The sequence below is a fragment of the Salmo salar genome, chromosome ssa18, assembly GCF_905237065.1.
Source record: "Salmo salar chromosome ssa18, Ssal_v3.1, whole genome shotgun sequence".
Lineage (NCBI taxonomy): Eukaryota > Metazoa > Chordata > Actinopteri > Salmoniformes > Salmonidae > Salmo > Salmo salar.
Window position 1 is genome coordinate 82932414 of NC_059459.1, and position 22548 is coordinate 82954961.

The 22548-nt window shown below is 47.0% G+C and overlaps 1 protein-coding gene across 1 annotated transcript; it reads left to right on the forward strand.

Moving 5' to 3' along the window:
- Nucleotides 1–3308: 3308 nt before the first annotated feature.
- Nucleotides 3309–21020, forward strand: eno3 (enolase 3, (beta, muscle)). Its single transcript, NM_001141700.1, has 11 exons — nucleotides 3309–3344; nucleotides 8850–8939; nucleotides 9247–9342; nucleotides 11303–11431; nucleotides 11791–11924; nucleotides 14700–14922; nucleotides 15758–15955; nucleotides 17234–17310; nucleotides 18136–18260; nucleotides 18754–18921; nucleotides 20834–21020. The coding sequence occupies exons 2-11, from the start codon at nucleotides 8855–8857 to the stop codon at nucleotides 20901–20903; spliced, it is 1305 nt and encodes a 434-aa protein (NP_001135172.1). The 5' UTR covers nucleotides 3309–3344; nucleotides 8850–8854; the 3' UTR covers nucleotides 20904–21020.
- The last annotated feature ends 1528 nt before the right edge of the window (nucleotides 21021–22548 follow it).

Below are 22548 nucleotides of genomic sequence, written 5' to 3' on the forward strand. Positions count from 1 at the left end.
ATGGTAGGGTAGGAGGGTTAAATATAGTTCTGTAGCCAGTAAAGGGTAGAGGTACAGTGAAAGGGTAGGGTGTGTGTGTGTAAGGACACTGGCCTTTAGCACGCTGCGTGTGTGTGTGGTACAGTGAAAGGGTAGGGGGTGTGTGTGTAAGGACACTGGCCTTTAGCACGCTGCGTGTGTGTGTGGTACAGTGAAAGGGTAGGGTGTGTGTGTCGGGTCGCTGGCCTTTCGCTGCGAGCCCAGAGTGGCTCACATTCCACCTTCAGCTGAAACTTGACCTACAGACCGCCCTGGCGAGATCGGGAGTGTTAGACATGGGGGGAATTGAATAAATTAATGAATATATACGCTGAGTGTACAAAACATGAACACTTTCCTAATATTTTGTGTACCCCCCCCACTCCCTATGCCCTCAGATTTGTCGGGTCATGGACTCTACAAGGTGTTAAATCGTTCCACAGGGATGCTGGTCCATGTTGACTCCAATGCTTCCCACAGTGTTGATTCACACGGGAAACTGTTGAGCGTGAAAAACCCAGCAGCGTTGCAGTTCTTGACACAAACCGGTGTCCCCGGTACCTACTACCAGACCCCGTTCAAAGGCTCTTCAATATTATGTCTTGCTCGTTCACCCTCTGAACGGCACACAGACACAATCCAGGTCTCAATTGTCTCAAGGCTTAAAAATCCTTCTTTAACCGTCTCCTCTCCTTCATCTACACTGAAGTGGATTTAACAGGTGACATCAATAAGGGATCAAAGATTTCACCTGGATTCACCTGGTCAGTCTGTCATGGAAAGAGCAGCTGTTGTTAATGTTTTGTTTACTCAGTGTCGTCATTGGATAATCCAGTGTGTATAACTACATTAGCTTTAAGGCCTGGATTGTGTAAGTGTAAGCTTCCTACACTGTTGAATAAACTGCATTATCACTCCCTGACTAGTTCAATGCACTTCATTATCCCTACCAGTACGCAACTAGTTCAGTACACTACATTATCACTACCAGTACCTGACTAGTTCAGTACACTACATTATCACTACCAGTACCTGACTAGTTCAGTACACTACATTATCCCTACCAGTACCTGACTAGTTCAGTACACTACATTATCCCTACCAGTACCTGACTAGTTCAGTACACTACATTATCCCTACCAGTACCAGACTAGTTCAGTACACTACATTATCCCTACCCAACTAGTTCAGTACACTACATTATCCCTACCAGTACCTGACTAGTTCAGTACACTACATTATCACTACCAGTACCAGACTACTTCAGTACACTACATTATCCCTACCAGTACCAGACTAGTTCAGTACACTACATTATGCCTACCAGTACCAGACTAGTTCAGTACACTACATTATCACTACCAGTACCTGACTAGTTCAGTACACTACATTATCACTACCAGTACCTGACTAGTTCAGTACACTACATTATCCCTACCAGTACCTGACTATTTCAGTACACTACATTATCCCTACCAGTACCTGACTAGTTCAGTACACTACATTATCCCTACCAGTACCAGACTAGTTCAGTACACTACATTATCCCTACCCAACTAGTTCAGTACACTACATTATCCCTACCAGTACCTGACTAGTTCAGTACACTACATTATCACTACCAGTACCAGACTAGTTCAGTACACTACATTATCCCTACCAGTACCAGACTAGTTCAGTACACTACATTATCCCTACCCAACTAGTTCAGTACACTACATTATCCCTACCCAACTAGTTCAGTACACTACATTATCCCTACCAGTACCTGACTAGTTCAGCACACTACATTATCCCTACCAGTACCTGACTAGTTCAGTACACTACATTATCACTACCAGTACCTGACTAGTTCAGTACACTACATTATCCCTACCCAACTAGTTCAGTACACTACATTATCCCTACCCAACTAGTTCAGTACACTACATTAGCCCTACCCAACTAGTTCAGTACACTACATTATCCCTACCACTACGCAACTAGTTCAGTACACTACATTATCTGTATCACTACCAGACTCTAATCTGGAGGACGCAATAAACACAAATGTTTCGTTTGTAAATGATTGTCAAAGTGTTGGAGTGTGCCCCTGGCTATCTATTAATATAACTTAATAATTTAATTTAATAATTTAAATATCAGTTCATGTGTTCCTACTAGACTCCCCACTGTTCTCTCTGGTCAGTTCATGTGTTCCTAGACTCCCCACTGTTCTCTCTGGTCAGTTCATGTGTTCCTACTAGACTCCCCACTGTTCTCTCTGGTCAGTTCATGTGTTCCTACTAGACTCCCCACTGTTCTCTCTGGTCAGTTCATGTGTTCCTACTAGACTCCCCACTGTTCTCTCTGGTCAGTTCATGTGTTCCTACTAGACTCCCCACTGTTCTCTCTGGTCAGTTCATGTGTTCCTAGACTCCCCACTGTTCTCTCTGGTCAGTTCATGTGTTCCTACTAGACTCCCCACTGTTCTCTCTGGTCAGTTCATGTGTTCCTACTAGACTCCCCACTGTTCTCTCTGGTCAGTTCATGTGTTCCACTAGACTCCCCACTGTTCTCTCTGGTCAGTTCATGTGTTCCTACTAGACTCCCCACTGTTCTCTCTGGTCAGTTCATGTGTTCCTACTAGACTCCCCACTGTTCTCTCTGGTCAGTTCATGTGTTCCTACTAGACTCCCCACTGTTCTCTCTGGTCAGTTCATGTGTTCCTACTAGACTCCCCACTGTTCTCTCTGGTCAGTTCATGTGTTCCTACTAGACTCCCCACTGTTCTCTCTGGTCAGTTCATGTGTTCCTACTAGACTCCCCACTGTTCTCTCTGGTCAGTTCATGTGTTCCTAGACTCCCCACTGTTCTCTCTGGTCAGTTCATGTGTTCCTACTAGACTCCCCACTGTTCTCTCTGGTCAGTTCATGTGTTCCTACTAGACTCCCCACTGTAAATTGTAAATTGACCGTAGGCCTACATGTTTTCATCTAAAATAGTGAAATCTAGAAAACATTCAAAAGTAACCAAAATTGTATTTTATACTCTTTATATCCTTTTAATGATTTTACATGTTGATGAGTCATATGTATTCTATATATATATATATATATATATATATATATATATATATATATATATATATAAACCCTTTATACAGAGACGTGACCATACTTTCAGTTTTTCCGTTTCTGATTGTGTCTGGTAGTTTGTCTCTGGTCCCTAAGCCCTTATTGGGCAGCGGTCACCACTGGAGGTCTATAAAAGTCCGACTGGAGAACAAAGTTACACTTTCCAGAAGGACAGCCAGCCAGCCAGCCAGCCAGCGGAAACCCTCTCAGGTACTGTCCAGGTTTTTTTTTTCCCTCCTTCTGTTCTCTTCTTAAACATTTAGTCCGTGAACACTTGGGAAAGATCGTCCTGTGGTTATCAAGGAAACGCGGCGGTAGTCGCATTGGACTGTATCCTCGGTCTACTCACTTTGCACATGTTCCATGTCTGACGACTTCATTATCTATCTATCTATCTATCTATCTATCTATCTATCTATCTATCTATCTATCTATCTATCTATCTATCTATCTATCTATCTATCTATCTATCTATCTATCTATCTATCTATCTATCTATCTATCTATCTATCTATCTATCTATCTATCTATCTATCTATCTATCTATCTATCTATCTATCTATCTATCTATCTATCTATCTATCTATCTATCTATCTATCTATCTATCTATCTATCTATCTATCTATCTATCTATCTATCTATCTATCTATCTATCTATCTATCTATCTATCTATCTATCTATCTATCTATCTATCTATCTATCTATCTATCTATCTATCTATCTATCTATCTATCTATCTATCTATCTATCTATCTATCTATCTATCTATCTATCTATCTATCTATCTATCTATCTATCTATCTATCTATCTATCTATCTATCTCATCTATCTATCTATCTATCTATCTATCTATCTATCTATCTATCTATCTATCTATCTATCTATCTATCTATCTATCTATCTATCTATCTATCTATCTATCTATCTATCTATCTATCTATCTATCTATCTATCTATCTATCTATCTATCTATCTATCTATCTATCTATCTATCTATCTATCTATCTATCTATCTATCTATCTATCTATCTATCTATCTATCTATCTATCTATCTATCTATCTATCTATCTATCTATCTATCTATCTATCTATCTATCTATCTATCTATCTATCTATCTATCTATCTATCTATCTATCTATCTATCTATCTATCTATCTATCTATCTATCTATCTATCTATCTATCTATCTATCTATCTATCTATATATGTCTATTAGGCTACTGTATATGTTCATCATAGCATTTGGGAATGAGGAAATGACAGCCTAATTTCTTACATATTGCAACTGTTAGCAAAGGATCTACCTTTTTTTTTTTTTTTTAAACGTCTGTTTTTATACGTATTCCCTAGTGAAAACCCCCTGCCTCCTCTTCTAGTCTGTCTGTGTGTTTTGTAGCCGACCGACAGTATGACTACTTTTAATTGAGGGGATACTGAGGGTCCATCCGTTGTTCAAGCTGGGACAGGTCATTGGACACAAGGCGTATGAGGGGGGGGCGGGGATGGTTTCTGTTAAGAGCCCACAACGCTCAATCTGAACACTGCAAATACGGAGGTTGGAAAGAAGCACAATGCCCTTCATTTCTCTCTGATATGAAAGATGTCCTCACCTCCACCAAAAAAGGTTAAATGACTTCGTGCCTTGATGGGATCGGTGTTCCCACACGGTCATATCGCCACGACAACGCCATGTTTACGGACAACAGGAAGAGGGACGAGGAGTCCGCCTGTACTAATCACAGCCTAAAGAAAGTACTCATACACCTTTGACCTTTAACACCTTTTGTTGTTAAGGCCCGAATTCAAAACGGATAAAACATACTCCATAGTTGTATGGATCTGTAACTGCTACAGTGTAGTTCAGCAGGATGGAGGCTGTATGGGTCTGTAACTGCTACAGTGTAGTTCAGTAGGATGGAGGCTGTATGGATCTGTAACTGCTACAGTGTAGTTCAGTGGGATGGAGGCTGTATGGATCTGTAACTGCTACAGTGTAGTTTAGCAGGATGGAGGCTGTATGGATCTGTAACTGCTACAGTGTAGTTTAGTAGGATGGAGGCTGTATGGGTCTGTAACTGCTACAGTGTAGTTTAGTAGGATGGAGGCTGTATGGATCTGTAACTGCTACAGTGTAGTTTAGTAGGATGGAGGCTGTTGGGTCGAATGCAGTGATTAGTGGGATGGGGGCTGTATGGATCTGTAACTGCTACAGTGTAGTTCAGTGGGATGGAGGCTGTATGGATCTGTAACTGCTACAGTGTAGTTTAGTAGGATGGAGGCTGTATGGATCTGTAACTGCTACAGTGTAGTTTAGTAGGATGGAGGCTGTATGGATCTGTAACTGCTACAGTGTAGTTTAGTAGGATGGAGGCTGTATGGATCTGTAACTGCTACAGTGTAGTTTAGTAGGATGGAGGCTGTATGGATCTGTAACTGCTACAGTGTAGTTTAGTAGGATGGAGGCTGTATGGATCTGTAACTGCTACAGTGTAGTTTAGTAGGATGGAGGCTGTATGGATCTGTAACTGCTACAGTGTAGTTTAGTAGGATGGAGGCTGTATGGATCTGTAACTGCTACAGTGTAGTTCAGTAGGATGGAGGCTCCATAGCTGTATGGATCTGTAACTGCTACAGTGTAGTTCAGTAGGATGGAGGCTGTATGGATCTGCTGTGTTGATGTGGACATGCATCATCGTCGTTAGCCTAGTTAAACCAACATCCTGGACCAGTATTATTCTAAAACAGGAGTTTCTAACAGTGGACAGACTCCCAGGACAGTGGACAGACTCCCAGGACAGGGACAGACTCCCAGGACAGACTCCCGGACAGACTCCCAGGACAGACTCCCAGGACAGACTCCCAGGACAGACTCCCAGGACAGACTCCCAGGACAGACTCCCAGGACAGACTCCCAGGACAGGGGAGACCCCAGGACAGTCCCAGGACAGACTCCCAGGACAGAGAGACTCCCAGGACAGAGAGAGACTCCCAGGACAGACTCCCAGGACAGACTCCCAGGACAGAGAGAGACTCCCAGGACAGACTCCCAGGACAGAGAGAGAGTCCCAGGACAGACTCCCAGGACAGACTCCCAGGACAGAGAGAGAGTCCCAGGACAGACTCCCAGGACAGAGAGAGACTCCCAGGACAGAGAGAGAGTCCCAGGACAGACTCCCAGGACAGAGAGCCCAACTCAAGGACCACTTGTCCTGTATTGGCTAGCTATTTAAAATGGTGTGTGTGCGGTGTATTAATAAACACACAGCGTTCCTTACTGTAATACAGTATCGCCAGCCTCAACCCTGACCACTGGTAAAAGGTCAAACTGAAATCTCTTGTGAATGTAGTGAAAGGTCAAACTGAAAGGTGAAGGGTCACTGAGGCTCTACAACTCCTCACACACACTCTGCTAACCACACACACACACTGTTAACCACACACACTCTGCTAACCACACACACACACTGTTAACCACACACACTCTGCTAACCACACACACACACTGTTAACCACACACTCTGCTAACCACACACTCTGCTAACCCCACACACTCTGCTAACCCCACACACTCTGCTAACCACACACACTCTGCTAACCCCACACACTCTGCTAACCCCACACACTCTGCTAACCCCACACACTCTGCTAACCCCACACACTCTGCTAACCACACACACACTGCTAACCACACACACACTGCTAACCCCACACACTCTGCTAACCACACACACTCTGCTAACCACACACACACTGCTAACCCCACACACTCTGCTAACCCCACACACACTGCTAACCCCACACACACTGCTAACCACACACACACTGCTAACCCCACACACTCTGCTAACCACACACTCTGCTAACCACACACACTGTTAACCCCACACACTCTGCTAACCCCACACACTCTGCTAACCCCACACACTCTGCTAACCCCACACACTCTGCTAACCCCACACACTCTGCTAACCCCACACACACTGCTAACCCCACACACACTGCTAACCACACACACACACTGTTAACCACACTCTGCTAACCACACACACTCTGCTAACCACACACACTCTGCTAACCCACACACACTCTGCTAACCACACACACTCTGCTAACCACACACACTCTGCTAACCACACACACTCTGCTAACCACACACACTCTGCTAACCACACACACTCTGCTAACCACACACACTCTGCTAACCACACACACTCTGCTAACCACACACACTCTGCTAACCACACACACTCTGCTAACCACACACACTCTGCTAACCACACACACTCTGCTAACCACACACACTCTGCTAACCACACACACACTGCTAACCCCACACACACTGCTAACCACACACACACTGCTAACCACACACTGCTAACCACACTCTGCTAACCACACACATTGCACACGTTAACTGCTAACCACACACTGTATGCCGAATATACAGCACGTTTACAGTAGCACACTATATGCAGTATACAGTACACAGTATATGCAGTATACAGTACACACTATATACAGTACACACTATATGCAGCACGTTTACGGTACACACTATATGCAGTACACACTATACGCAGTATGCAGTACACACTATACGCAGTATGCAGTACACACTATACGCAGTATACAGTACACACTATACGCAGTATACAGTACACACTATACGCAGTATACAGTACACACTATACGCAGTATACAGTACACACTATACGCAGTATACAGTACACACTATACGCAGTATACAGTACACACTATACGCAGTATACAGTACACACTATACGCAGTATACAGTACACACTATACGCAGTATACAGTACACACTATACGCAGTATGCAGTACACACTATATGCAGCACGTATACAGTAACACCCTATCTTGGGTTTATTAATAGCAGTATACATAGCAGTATACAGTAGCACACTATATGCAGTATACAGTACACAGTATATGCAGTATACAGTACACACTATATACAGTACACACTATATGCAGCACGTATACAGTAACACACTATCTTGGGTTTATTAATAGCAGTATTTATACGGCGTTCAGCACATCCCTGCACCTCCCTGCTCCGCTCTTGGAGGAGCCCTTCAGACAGCTGCACTCCGGACCGAGTGACAGTGTAGGAACAGCTCAGATGTAATAGGCGGGCCCCAAGGCGGGCCCCAAGGCGGGCCCCAAGGCGGGCCCCAAGGCGGGCAGACCGAGAGAAAAGGTGGTGGTAGGAGGTTCTGCAGGGGGAGCTGCTAAATATTCCCCGGCATATATCTCTCTAAACCCGGGAGCTGAATGTCCTGGCCTGCCGTTGGTCAGCTGTGACCTCACTGCTCTCCTGATAGGCTAGCTGGGTGTGAGATGCGTAGAGGAGGACCTACGGTGTGGGGAGAGGGACAGATTACAGTGTGATGAGAACATGAAGCTACAACAGACTGGCTACCTCAGGTCATACCATAGAGAATGCTACAGGCCTCTAGTGGCCGAAAGGAAGTTTTAGCATAGGCAGCGTCATTGAGGGCTTCTGCCATTTTGAAGTAGTCAACTGTGTGGGGATTCCTATGGGTTGTAGCCTCAGTGGAGCTGCCCATGCTGTCAGACTATAACAGGACAGATATCCAGGTGACTCTGACCTGTATTCTGATTGGCTCAGAGCCAACAGAAGATAACTGAAGTTTTAAATGTTTTCTCTCTACCACTCCCCTCTAGTCAAGATGTCTATCATTAAGATCCATGCCCGGGAGATCCTCGACTCCAGAGGAAACCCCACCGTGGAGGTGGACCTCTACACAGCCAAAGGTGTTTACATACAAACATACTGGACCACAACGTTGTTCACCGACCCAGCAGTTTAACCTCTCTGTCTCTCTCTCTCTCTCTGTCTCTCTCTCTCTCTCTCTGTCTCTCTCTCTCTCTCTGTCTCTGTCTCTCTCTGTCTCTGTCTCTCTCTGTCTCTGTCTCTCTCTCTCTCTCTGTCTCTCTCTCTCTCTGTCTCTCTCTCTCTCTGTCTCTCTCTGTCTCTGTCTCTCTCTGTCTCTGTCTCTCTGTCTCTGTCTCTCTGTCTCTGTCTCTCTGTCTCTCTGTCACTCTCTCTCTGTGTGTTCAGGCCGTTTCAGGGCAGCTGTGCCCAGCGGTGCCTCTACTGGTATCCATGAGGCTCTGGAGCTGAGAGATGGAGACAAGTCACGCTACCTGGGAAAGGGTGAGTCCGATCTGGAGAGCTGGATAGATGGTCCACTTGGCCCAAAGCTTGTTTTACCATTTTGAAGTAGTCAGACAGGTTAGCCTAGAGACGGGTTAGCCTAGAGACGGGTTAGCCTAGAGACGGGTTAGCCTAGAGACGGGTTAGCCTAGAGACGGGTTAGCCTAGCGACGGGTTAGCCTAGAGACGGGTTAGCCTAGCGACGGGTTAGCCTAGCGACGGGTTAGCCTAGCGACGGGTTAGCCTAGCGACGGGTTAGCCTAGAGACGGGTTAGCCTAGCGACGGGTTAGCCTAGCGGTTAAGAACGTTAGGCCAGAGCCGGCAAGGTGGAAAAATCTGCTGTTCAGCCCTTGAGCAAGACAGTTAACCCCGACACCTGCTCCCGATGTCGTCGATTAGCCAGGGGGGCTGCCTTACTACTGCTGTTGCTAGTGTTGCTAGTACTACTGCTGTTGCTAGTGTTGCTAGTACTACTGCTGTTGCTAGTGTTGCTAGTACTACTGCTGTTGCTAGTGTTGCTAGTACTACTACTGTTGCTAGTGTTGCTAGTACTACTGCTGTTGCTAGTGTTGCTAGTACTACTACTGTTGCTAGTGTTGCTAGTGTTGCTAGTACTACTACTGCTGCTAGTGTTGCTAGTGTTGCTAGTACTACTACTGTTGCTAGTGTTGCTAGTGTTGCTAGTACTACTACTGTTGCTAGTAGTGCTAGTACTACTGCTGTTGCTAGTACTACTACTGTTGCTAGTGTGCTGTCTACTACTGTTGCTAGTACTACTACTGTTGCTAGTAGTGCTAGTACTACTACTGTTGCTAGTACTACTACTGTTGCTAGTGTTGCTAGTACTACTACTGTTGCTAGTGTTGCTAGCACTACTACTGTTGCTAGTGTTGCTAGTGTTGCTAGTACTACTACTGTTGCTACTGTTGCTAGTGTTGCTAGTACTACTACTGTTGCTAGTGTTGCTAGCACTACTACTGTTGCTAGTGTTGCTAGTGTTGCTAGTACTACTACTGTTGCTAGTAGTGCTAGTACTACTACTGTTGCTAGTACTACTACTGTTGCTAGTAGTGCTAGTACTACTACTGTTGCTAGTACTACTACTGTTGCTAGTAGTGCTAGTACTACTACTGTTGCTAGTACTACTACTGTTGCTAGTACTACTACTGTTGCTAGTGTTGCTAGTACTACTACTGTTGCTAGTGTTGCTAGCACTACTACTGTTGCTACTGTTGCTAGTGTTGCTAGTACTACTACTGTTGCTACTGTTGCTAGTGTTGCTAGCACTACTACTGTTGCTAGTGTTGCTAGCACTACTACTGTTGCTAGTGTTGCTAGTGTTGCTAGTACTACTACTGTTGCTAGTAGTGCTAGTACTACTACTGTTGCTAGTACTACTACTGTTGCTAGTAGTGCTAGTACTACTACTGTTGCTAGTACTACTACTGTTGCTAGTGTTGCTAGTACTACTACTGTTGCTAGTATTGCTAGCACTACTACTGTTGCTAGTGTTGCTAGTGTTGCTAGTACTACTACTGTTGCTACTGTTGCTAGTGTAACTACTGTTGCTAGTGCAACTACTGTTGCTAGTGCAACTACTGTTGCTAGTGCAACTACTGTTGCTAGTGCAACTACTGTTGCTAGTACTACTACTGTTGCTAGTACTACTACTGTTGCTAGTACTGTTACTGTTACTACTAAGGGGGGCTGCCTTACTACTACTGGTACTACTACTACTACCTTCCCAGCTAAGAGTATAATTACTCCAGCACATTAGATGGTACCTTTTCCCGTTTATTTATGAACTGCCAATATGCATAGAAATGGACTACTTTAAAATGGAGCTGCTGTCACAGATGAGACCCTTGGGTATAGAAAGGAGATCTCTAGTCTCTGTGATCGGTAGGTCTGGTCTGACAGCGTTGTGTTCCATGAAGGCCTATCTTACTCTCTCTAAAGGTACCCTTAAGGCTGTGGATCATGTGAACAAGGACATCGCCGCCAAACTGATTGAGAAGAAGTTCAGCGTTGTTGACCAGGAGAAGATCGACAAATTCATGCTGGAGTTGGACGGAACTGAGAACAAATGTATGTCGCTCATCCTCTCTCTTGATTCACTTTATACGACTCTTAATTCACTATATACGACTCTTAATTCACTATATACGACTCTTAATTCACTATATACGACTCTTAATTCACTATATACGACTCTTAATTCACTATATACGACTCTCAATTCACTTTATACGACTCTCAATTCACTATATACGACTCTCAATTCACTATATACGACTCTCAATTCACTTTATTCGACTCTTAATTCACTTTATTAACATTGAACGTTAGATCACGTCCAACTAAGCCATCTCCCAGTAATATGTCCATGCTCCCTTGAAAAAGCTGCAAAATACTTTCTCACTGTGTTTTAAACTCTTGGCTTGTAGCTAAGTTTGGAGCCAACGCCATCCTGGGCGTGTCTTTGGCGGTCTGCAAGGCAGGAGCAGCAGAGAAGGGAGTGCCCCTGTTCCGTCACATCGCTGACCTGGCCGGACACAAGGACGTCATCCTGCCCTGCCCCGTGAGTACAGATTTAACCTTTAACCTTGACCCCTGCCCTGTGAGTACAGATTTAACCTTTAACCTTGACCTCTGCCCTGTGAGTATAACTTTAACCTTGACCCCCTGCCCCATCATATACCTACCACAAAACAATATAACCAGGTTATCATACTGCCCTGTGAGTACAGATTTAACCTTTAACCCTGACCCATCATATACCTACACTACCTGACCAAAAGTATGTGGACACCTGCTTGTCCAACATCTCATTCCAAAATCATGGTCATTAATATGGAGTTAGTCCCCCTTTGCTGCTATAACAGCCTCCACTATTCTGGGAAGTCATTAATATGGAGTTAGTCCCCCCTTTGCTGCTATAAAAGCCTCCACTCTTCTGGGCAGTCATTAATATGGAGTTGGACCCCCCTTTGCTGCTATAAAAGCCTCCACTATTCTGGGAAGTCATTAATATGGAGTTGGTCCCCCCTTTGCTGCTATAAAAGCCTCCACTCTTCTGGGAAGTCATTAATATGGAGTTGGTCCCCCCTTTGGTGCTATAAAAGCCTCCACTCTTCTGGGAAGGCATTAATATGGAGTTGGTCCCCCCTTTGCTGCTACAAAAGCCTCCACTCTTCTGGGAAGTCATTAATATGGAGTTGGTCCCCCCTTTGCTGCTATAACAGCCTCCACTCTTCTGGGAAGTCATTAATATGGAGTTGGTCCCCCCTTTGCTGCTATAACAGCCTCCACTCTTCTGGGAAGGCATTAATATGGAGTTGGTCCCCCCTTTGCTGCTATAACAGCCTCCACTCTTCTGGGAAGTCATTAATATGGAGTTAGTCCCCCTTTGCTGCTATAACAGCCTCCACTCTTCTGGGAAGTCATTAATATGGAGTTGGTCCCCCTTTGCTGCTATAACAGCCTCCACTCTTCTGGGAAGGATTTCCACTAGATGTTGGATCATTGCTGCGGGGACTTGCTTCCATTCAGCCCCAAGAGCATTAGTGAGGTCGGGCACTGATGTTGGGAGATTAGGCCCTGGCTCGCAGTCAGCGTTACAATTCATCCCAAAGGTGTTCGATGGGGTTGAGGTCAGGGTTTACATAACTCCAGCCGACGCTTGGCATTGAGCATGGTGATCTTATGCTTGTGTGCAGCTGCTCGGCCACGGAAACCCATTTCATGAAGCTCCCGACGAACTGTTATTGTGCTGACGTTGCTTTCAGAGGCAATTTGGAACTCGGTAGTGGAGTGTTTCAACCGAGGACAGACGATTTTTACGCGCTTCAGCACTCGCCGATCCCGTTCTTTGATCTTGTGTGGCCTACCACTTCGCGGCTCAGCCGTTGTTGCTCCTAGACGCTTCCACTTCACGATAACAGCAATTACAGTTAACCGCGGCAGCTCTAGCAGGGCATAAATTTGACAAACTGACTTGTTGGAAAGATGGCATCCTATGATGGTGCCATGTTGAATGTCACTGAGCTCTTCAGTACGGGCCATTCTACTGACAATGTTTGTCTATGGAGATCGCATGGCTGTGTGTACGGGTGTGGCTGAAATAGAATCCAGGATTTGGAGGGTGTCCACATACTTCTGTGTTTATACATATTCATATACATAGTGTATTCTGGAAGTATTCAGACCTTGACTTTCCCCACATTTTGTTACGTTACAGCCCTAAAAATATCCTCGTCAATCTACACACAATACAATCATTTATAAAAACAAAACAGAAATACCTTTTTTTTTGACGTTTTTGCAAATGTATTAAAAACAAAAACAAATACCTTATTTACATCAGTATTCAGACCCTTTTGCTATGAGACTCCAAATTGAGCTCAGGTGCATCCTGTTTCCATTGATCATCCTTGAGATGTTTCTACAACTTGATTGGAGTCCACGTGTGGTTAAATTAAATTGATTGGAGATGATTTGGAAAGACACACACCTGTCTATATAAGGTCCCACAGTTGACAGTGCATGTCAGAGCAAAAACCAAGCCATGAGGTGGAAGGAATTGTCCGTAGAGCTCCGAGACAGGATTGTGTCGACACACAGATCTGGGGAAGGGTACCAAACGATGTCTGCAGTATTGAAGGTCCCCAAGAACACAGTGGCCTCCATCATTCTGAAATGGAAGAAGTTGGGAACCACCAAGACTCTTCCTAGAGCTGGCCGCCCGGCCAAACTGAGACAATGCCAAGAGTGTGCAAAGGGTGGCTACTTTGAAGAATCTCAAATATATAAACAAGCTGTAACCTCTTCTCTACACCTCTCCTCCCTCTCTCTCTCTCTCTCTCCTCCCTCTCCCTCTCCCTCTCCTCCCTCTCCCTCTCCTCCCTCTCCCTCTCCTCTCCTCCCCCTCCCTCCCCTCCCTCTCTCTCTCCTCCCTCTCTCCCTCCTCCCTCTCCTCTCCTCTCCTCTCCTCTCCTCCTCCCTCTCCTCTCCTCTCCTCTCCTCTCCCTCTCCTCCCTCCCTCTCCTCCCTCCCTCCTCCCTCTCCCTCCCTCCTCCTCCCTCTCTCCTCTCCTCTCTCCTCTCCTCTCTCTCTCCTCTCCTCTCTCTCTCTCTCTCCTCTCTCTCTCTCTCTCTCTCTCTCTCTCTCTCTCTCTCTCTCTCTCTCTCTCTCTCTCTCTCTCTCTCTCTCTCTCTCTCTCTCTCTCTCTCTCTCTCTCTCTCTCTCTCTCTCTCTCTCTCTCTCTCTCTCTCTCTCTCTCTCTCTCTCTCTCTCTCTCTCTCTCTCTCTCTCTCTCTCTCTCTCTCTCTCTCTCTCTCTCTCTCTCTCTCTCCAGGCCTTCAATGTGATCAACGGTGGTAGCCATGCTGGGAACAAGCTGGCCATGCAGGAGTTCATGATCCTGCCCATCGGAGCGTCTAACTTCCACGAGGCCATGAGGATCGGAGCTGAGGTTTACCACAACCTGAAGAACGTGATCAAGGCCAAGTACGGAAAGGATGCCACCAACGTAGGCGATGAGGGCGGCTTCGCCCCCAACATCCTGGAGAACAACGAGGGTAAGAGCTTATAGGGCGCCCTGGTGGAGCTGCGCCACAGGGGCTATTACTATAGGGCCCCCTGGTGGAGCTGCACCACAGGGACTATTACTATAGGGCCCCCTGGTGGAGCTGCGCCCTGCGCCACAGGGTCTATTACTATAGGTCCCCCTGGTGGAGCTGCACCACAGGGACTACAACTATAGGGCCCCCTGGTGGAGCTGCGCCACAGGGACTATTACTATAGGGCCCCCTGGTGGAGCTGCGCCACAGGGACTATTACTATAGGGCCCCCTGGTGGAGCTGCGCCACAGGGACTATTACTATAGGGCCCCCTGGTGGAGCTGCACCACAGGGACTATTACTATAGGGCACCCTGGTGGAGCTGCACCACAGGGACTACAACTATAGGGCCCCCTGGTGGAGCTGCGCCACAGGGACTATTACTATAGGGCCCCCTGGTGGAGCTGCACCACAGGGGCTATTACTATAGGGCCCCCTGGTGGAGCTGCACCACAGGGTAAGAGAGGGATCTCCTCGTATATTTGTAGAAGTTTATGACGAGACGGGAGTATAGACGAGCACAAATGGTCGGCCCAGCCCAGTTCAAACCCCTATTCTCTCAGTGTTGGTAGATGTATCAGTCGACCAGACTCTGGCACGTCTATGTATATCTATAGTGCTCCATGGTGGAGCTGCGTCACAGGGACTACAACTATAGGGCCCCTTGGTGGAGCTGCGTCACAGGGACTACAACTATAGGGCCCCCTGGTGGAGCTACGCCACAGGGACTGTCCTAAAGGGTCTTAGGGCCCCCTGGTGCATGGTACTTTAAAACACTTTCTTCTCCCTCCAGCTCTGGAGCTCCTGAAGTCAGCCATTGAGAAGGCCGGCTACCCAGACAAGATCATCATCGGCATGGACGTGGCTGCCTCTGAGTTCTACAAGGCAGGAAAGTACGACCTGGACTTCAAGTCACCTGACGACCCTGCCAGGTACATCACCGGGGATCAGCTGGGAGATCTGTACAAGAGCTTCATCAAGGGATATCCTGGTATGTAGAGAAACACAGGCACACACACTGTATATACCCCCTTCCTCTCTAACTCCTCGTCCCTCCCCTCGTCCCTCCCCTCTCCTCGTCCCCTCCCTCTCCTCGTCCCCTCCCTCTCCTCGTCCCCTCCCTCTCCTCGTCCCCTCCCCTCTCCTCGTCCCCTCCCCTCTCCTCGTCCCCTCCCCTCTCCTCGTCCCCTCCCCTCTCCTCGTCCCCTCCCCTCTCCTCGTCCCCTCCCCTCTCCTCGTCCCTCCCCTCTCCTCGTCCCTCCCCTCTCCTCGTCCCTCCCCTCTCCTCGTCCCTCCCCTCTCCTCGTCCCTCCCCTCTCCTCGTCCCTCCCCTCTCCTCGCCCCTCCCCTCTCCTCGCCCCTCCCCTCTCCTCGCCCCTCCCCTCTCCTCGCCCCTCCCCTCTCCTCGCCCCTCTCCTCGTCCTCCCCTCCTCCCCTCCTCTTCCCCTCCTCTCCTCGTCCTCCCCTCCTCTCCTCGTCCTCCCCTCCTCTCCTCGTCCCCCTCCTCTCCTCGTCCCCCTCCTCTCCTCGTCCCCCTCCTCTCCTCGTCCCCCCTCCTCTCCTCGTCCCCCCCTCCTCTCCTCGTCCCCCCCTCCTCTCCTCGTCCCCCCTCCTCTCCTCGTCCCCCCCTCCTCTCCTCGTCCCCCCCTCCTCTCCTCGTCCCCCTCCTCTCCTCGTCCCCCCCTCCTCTCCTCGTCCCCCCTCCTCTCCTCGTCCCCCTCCTCTCCTCGTCCTCTCTCGTCCTCCTCGTCCCCCCCTCCTCTCCTCGTCCTCCTCTCCTCGTCCTCTCCTCCTCTCCTCGTCCTCCCCTCCTCTCCTCGTCCTCCCCTCCCCTCCTCTCCTCGTCCTCCCCTCCTCTCCTCGTCCTCACCTCCTCTCCTCGTCCTCCTTCTCTCGTCCCCCCCTCGTCCTCCTCGTCCCCCCTCCTCTCCTCGTCCTCCTCCTCGTCCTCCTCCTCTCCTCCTCCTCTCCTCCTCCTCGTCCTCTCCTCGTCCTCCCCTCCTCTCCTCGTCCCCCCCTCCTCTCCTCGTCCCCCCCTCCTCTCCTCGTCCCCCCTCCTCTCCTCGTCCTCCCCTCCTCTCCTCGTCCTCCCCTCCTCTCCTCGTCCTCCCCTCCTCTCCTCGTCCTCCCCTCCTCTCCTCGTCCTCCCCTCCTCTCCTCCTCTCCTCGTCCTCCCCTCCTCTCCTCGTCCTCCTCTCCTCTCCTTGTCCTCCCCTCCTCTCCTCGTTCTCCTCCCCTCGTCCTCCTCTCCCCTCATCCTCCTCTCCAGTCCAGTCCATTGAGGATCCCTTCGATCAGGATGATTGGGCTGCGTGGTCAAAGTTCACCGCTGCCGTAGACATCCAGGTGGGTACAGTTTGTTTAGTTCACTGTGTATCTCTACCTCAGTCTGGGGGGGTGTCTACCCCCCTCTGTATTCATACAGAGCAGTCGGAAAGTAATAAGACCCCTTGACTTCTTCCACATTTTGTTACGTTACAGCCTTATTCTAAAATGGGTTAAATAAAAAAATGTCCTCAATCTACACACAATGCCCCGCAATGCCCCGCAATGCCCCGCAATGCCCCACAATGCCCCACAATGCCAAAGGGACAACAGTATCTGTATTAACCCTATGTTCTCTATACATCCCTGGTGGGTGATCTGACCGTGACCAACCCCTAGCAGTACTGTTAGAGTTACTCTGTGATGTTAACCTGTTGTCACGGGTGTCGTTGTGTATTGATGACCAAAACGCAGCAGGAATATGGATGCTCATCTTGATCATTTATTAACTGAAGAGAACACAACAAAACAAAGAACGATAGAAGACAGTTTCACAGGCTAAATTGACAGCAGTGCAAAAGACAACTACCCACAAATTCCCCAGGTGAAAACAAGGATCTAATATATGACTCCCAATCAGGAACAACGACGTACAGCTGTTCCTGATCAGGAGCCACACAGACCACACAGAAATAGACAAACTAGAAAACCATAGAAAACCAACACTAGAACAATTACTCAAACCCCAGACTACATAAACCAAACACCCCTTAAATATACACACAAAAACCCCAACCATACAAAACAAATACCCTTCTGCCACGTCCTGACCAAATTATAATACAATTACTCCCTCTGCTGGTCAGGACGTGACACCTATATAATCTATACATTGTTATTCTACAGGTTGTGGGTGATGATCTGACCGTAACCAACCCCAAGCGTATCCAGCAGGCCGTGGAGAAGAAGGCCTGTAACTGCCTGCTCCTCAAGGTCAACCAGATCGGCTCCGTCACAGAGTCCATCAAGGCGTAAGTATAGGGCCCCCTTGCAGAGCTGCATCACAGGGACTAGGCTATATTACAGGGCCCCCTTGCAGAGCTGCATCACAGGGACTAGGCTATATTACAGGGCCCCCTTGCAGAGCTGCATCACAGGGACTAGGCTATATTACAGGGCCCCCTTGCAGAGCTGCTCCACAGGGGCTATATTACAGGGCCCCCTTGCAGAGCTGCTCCACAGGGGCTATATTACAGGGCCTGGGATGTATTCACTAGGAACCACACTGAAGCAAACAGGCCGTTACAGGGCGGGACCAAAATTAGCCAAATTACAAACACTTGTTTTATTTTTTTTCCGTTGCTACAGTTTTGATACAGTGTGCGTTAATGAATAGACCCCTGAACATCTATTCTCTGTGTAATGGATGGGGTGTGATGGTATCTATTCTCTGTGTATAACAGGTGTAAACTGGCCCAGTCTAACGGATGGGGTGTGATGGTATCTATTCTCTGTGTATAACAGGTGTAAACTGGCCCAGTCTAACGGATGGGGTGTGATGGTGTCTCATCGTTCCGGAGAGACAGAGGATACCTTCATCGCTGACCTGGTGGTCGGACTCTGCACTGGACAGATCAAGACTGGTGCCCCCTGTAGATCAGAACGTCTGGCCAAATACAACCAGCTGATGAGGTCAGTTATACTGACCCCTACAGGAATACACTAGCTACTGCAGTTAATATACTGAAGCCTTACAATACACTGGCCCCTACAGGAATACACCTGCTACTGCAGCCTGACTCAGTTAATAATGTTAGGCTGACCCCTACAGGAATACACCTGCTACTGCAGCCTGACTCAGTTAATATACTGTAGCCTTATGGTAGACTGACCCCTACAGGAATACACCTGCTACTGCAGCCTGACTCAGTTAATGTTAGGCTGACAGACATGACACTGATTGGAGCCAGATGTCTCATGATGAATACAGGGCGTTCAGAAAGCATTCAGATCCCTTTAGGTTTTCCACATTTTGTTACGTTAGACTTATTCTAAAATTATTATTTTTTTTCCCCCCTCAATCCACACACAATACCCCATAAGGTTTTTAGACGTTTTTGCAAATATATTAAAAATAAAAACAAATACCTTATTTACATAAGTATTCAGACCCTTTTGCTATGAGACTCGAAATTGAGCTCAGGTGCATCCTGTTTCCATTGATCATCCTTGAGATGTTTCTACAACTTGATTGGACTCCACCTGTGGTAAATTCAATTGATTGGACATGATTTGGAAAGACACACACCTGTCTATATAAGGTCCCACAGTTTACAGTGCACGTCAGAGCAAAAACCAAGCCATGAGGTGGAAGGAATTGTCCGTAGAGCTCCGAGACAGGATTATGTCGAGGCACATATCTGGGGAAGGGTACCAAACGATGTCTGCAGCATTGAAGGTCCCCAAGAACACAGTGGCCTCCATCATTCTGAAATGGAAGAAGTTGGGAACCACCAAGACTCTTCCTAGAGCTGGCCGCCCGGCCAAACTGAGCAATCGGGGGAGAAGAGAAGGGCCTTGGTCAGGGAGGTGACCAAGAACCCGATGGTCACGCAGTTCCTCTGTGGCGATGGGAGAAACTTCCAGAAGACAACACTGCAGCTTTTTTTTTCTCGTCATTATGGGGTATTGTGTGTGTCGCTTGATGAGGGGGGGGAAACAAACAATCTAATACATTTTAGAATCAGGCTGTAACGCAACAAAATGTGGAAATAGTCGAGGGGTGTGAATATTTTCAGAATGACGAATCAGTTTAGAACTTCCACTCCAGGTGATTTAGAGGAAGTCCACTGGCAGGAAGTGGGAGAAGATGAAACTAGATGAAAATTGTCTGACATTCTGCTAATATTTTCTCGTCAATTAAACATTCAGTCTCAATACAGTTTTCTGTTCCCAAAACTACAATCGTTACGGACAGAAGCACTAAGTTTTGTAGACTTGACCCTTTGCGTTGTTGTACCCGCACTTCACAGAGAAGACGTTCTCTAACGGAAATGTGAATGCAGAAAGTAAACCCAATTTAGAATGAAACATTTTCCTCATTTGAAAAGCCTTAAAGAGAATTGGAATTTCAGTTTAGTTCCTGAATTGAAATGGAAATGACCCTGAGAACAGCTACTGTACCCAGACCAATACAACTAGACTAGTTGTCCCCCTCGATGAAGTTGGATCTATCTGGTCATAACTCAGGCACCACTGGGCCAATTCTGACCTAACTTGGGTGAATGGTGCACGTCGCCATAGAGACCCGGCTAATTACACGGACTGGCACAACGGAAGCGCTATAATGAAATTTCCCAGCTTTGAACAAGCATTTCTCCTGTCCTGCTTAAGCTTCAACTGCTGTCGAGGGTGGTGCTGTATCATTTCTGGAGGATGGATAGGTTTACTGTCGCCTCTTTTCCAGATTGAAAGTTTTCCTGACCAAGATGGATACATTTTTTTTGTTTTGTTATATTGTTAGGATGCCAATGGCCATTTTAGAGATTCTGTGATTCTATGACTGAAATTGTGACCTCTAATCCCTAACCTTTGACCCTTCCAGGATTGAGGAGGCGCTTGGAGACAAGGCAAAGTTCGCCGGCAAGGACTACCGCCACCCTAAGGTCAACTAAAGCCTGACCTCTGACGCCTTTCTTCTTCCTTCCATCACGGCTGACTGTCTACCCTCCTCTCCGTCCCTCTCCCATCACAAGCGTCTTTTTTGACGTAACGTGAGAAATAAAAAAAAATAAAAAAATTTAAAAAAAAGTAAAGTTGTGCTCTCCTGTTCTGATTGGTCGTTTATGGCGACTTTCCATTAAGGATTTACCTTGGTGTTTTACCCAAAATGCTTTTCTGTTTTCGTCTACGCGGACTGTCATCCGTGTCTCACTGGGCCATGGCTCCGGAGGACCTGCCCTGAGTTGGAGCCAAAGACCAGCTCGCATTTACATAACAAACGCTGTGGACTTTATCACCTCATCTCACAAAGCAACTACATTTACATAGAATTTATTTAGCAAACACTCTTATCAAGAGCAACTTACCGTACATCAAGTTGTCTCACTGCAGAAACAGGAGGTAGACTAGTGTCCTGTCCAGGGGGTGTCCTGGTACATCCAGCTGTCTCACTACAGTAACAGGAGACTAGTGTCCTGTCCAGGGGGTGTCCTGGTTCATCAAGCTGTCTCTCTACAGTAACAGGAGATAGACTAGTGTCCAGGGGGTGTCCTGGTACATCAAGCTGTCTCACTACAGTAACAGGAGTCTAGTGTCCTGTCCAGGGGGTGTCCTGTCTCAATACAGAAACAGGAGATAGACTAGTGTCCTGTCCAGGGGGTGTCCTGGTACATCAAGCTGTCTCGCTACAGTAACAGTAGACTAGTGTCTCACTACAGTGTGCTATTAAATATGATCCACTTGCTAGCGACCCTCCGGATCAGAGGAAAGAAATGGAAACTAAAGTGACAGTTCTGAGGGTATTACTGACGGCTCAAATTTAACCTCATACATTAGCAAGATTAGCACATTTTAAGCATGACATGGCAGCAACAAACGCTGACACTACACATCCAAGTATCTGACCAAATTACGAAAGACAAGAATTGTAATTTTAAATTCTGTAAAGTGAGTGTGGAAGAGGTGAAAATGTGTTATCTATCAACAATAAGAAGCCACCGGGGTCTGACAACTTAGATGGAAAATTAATAATAGCGGACGATATTGCCACATCTTAAATTTAAGCCGACTAGAAAAGTGTTTGCCCTCTGGACTGGAGGGAAGCTAAAGTTATTCCCCTACCTAAATAATAAAGACCTCTTAACTGGCTCTAATAGCCGACCAATCAGTCTGTTACCAACACTTGGTAAACTTTTGGGAAAAAAAATGGTGTTTGACCAGGTATAATGCTATTTTACGGTAAAACAATTGACAACAGACTTTCAACACGCTTATAAGGACATTCAACAAGCACAGCACTGACACAAATGACTGATGATTGGCTGAGAGAAATTGATAAAAAGATTGTGGGGGCTGTTTTGTTAGACTTCAGTGCGGCTTTTGACATTATCGATCATAGTCTGCTGCTGGAAAAACATATGTGTTATGGCTTTACACCCCCTGATATAATGGCTTTACACCCCCTGCTATAATGTGGATAAAGAGTTACCTGTCTAACAGAACACAGAGGGTGTTCTTTAATGGAAGCCACATAATCCAGGTAGAATCAGGAATTCCCCAGGGCAGCTGTCTAGGCCCTCATCTTTACTAATGACAGGC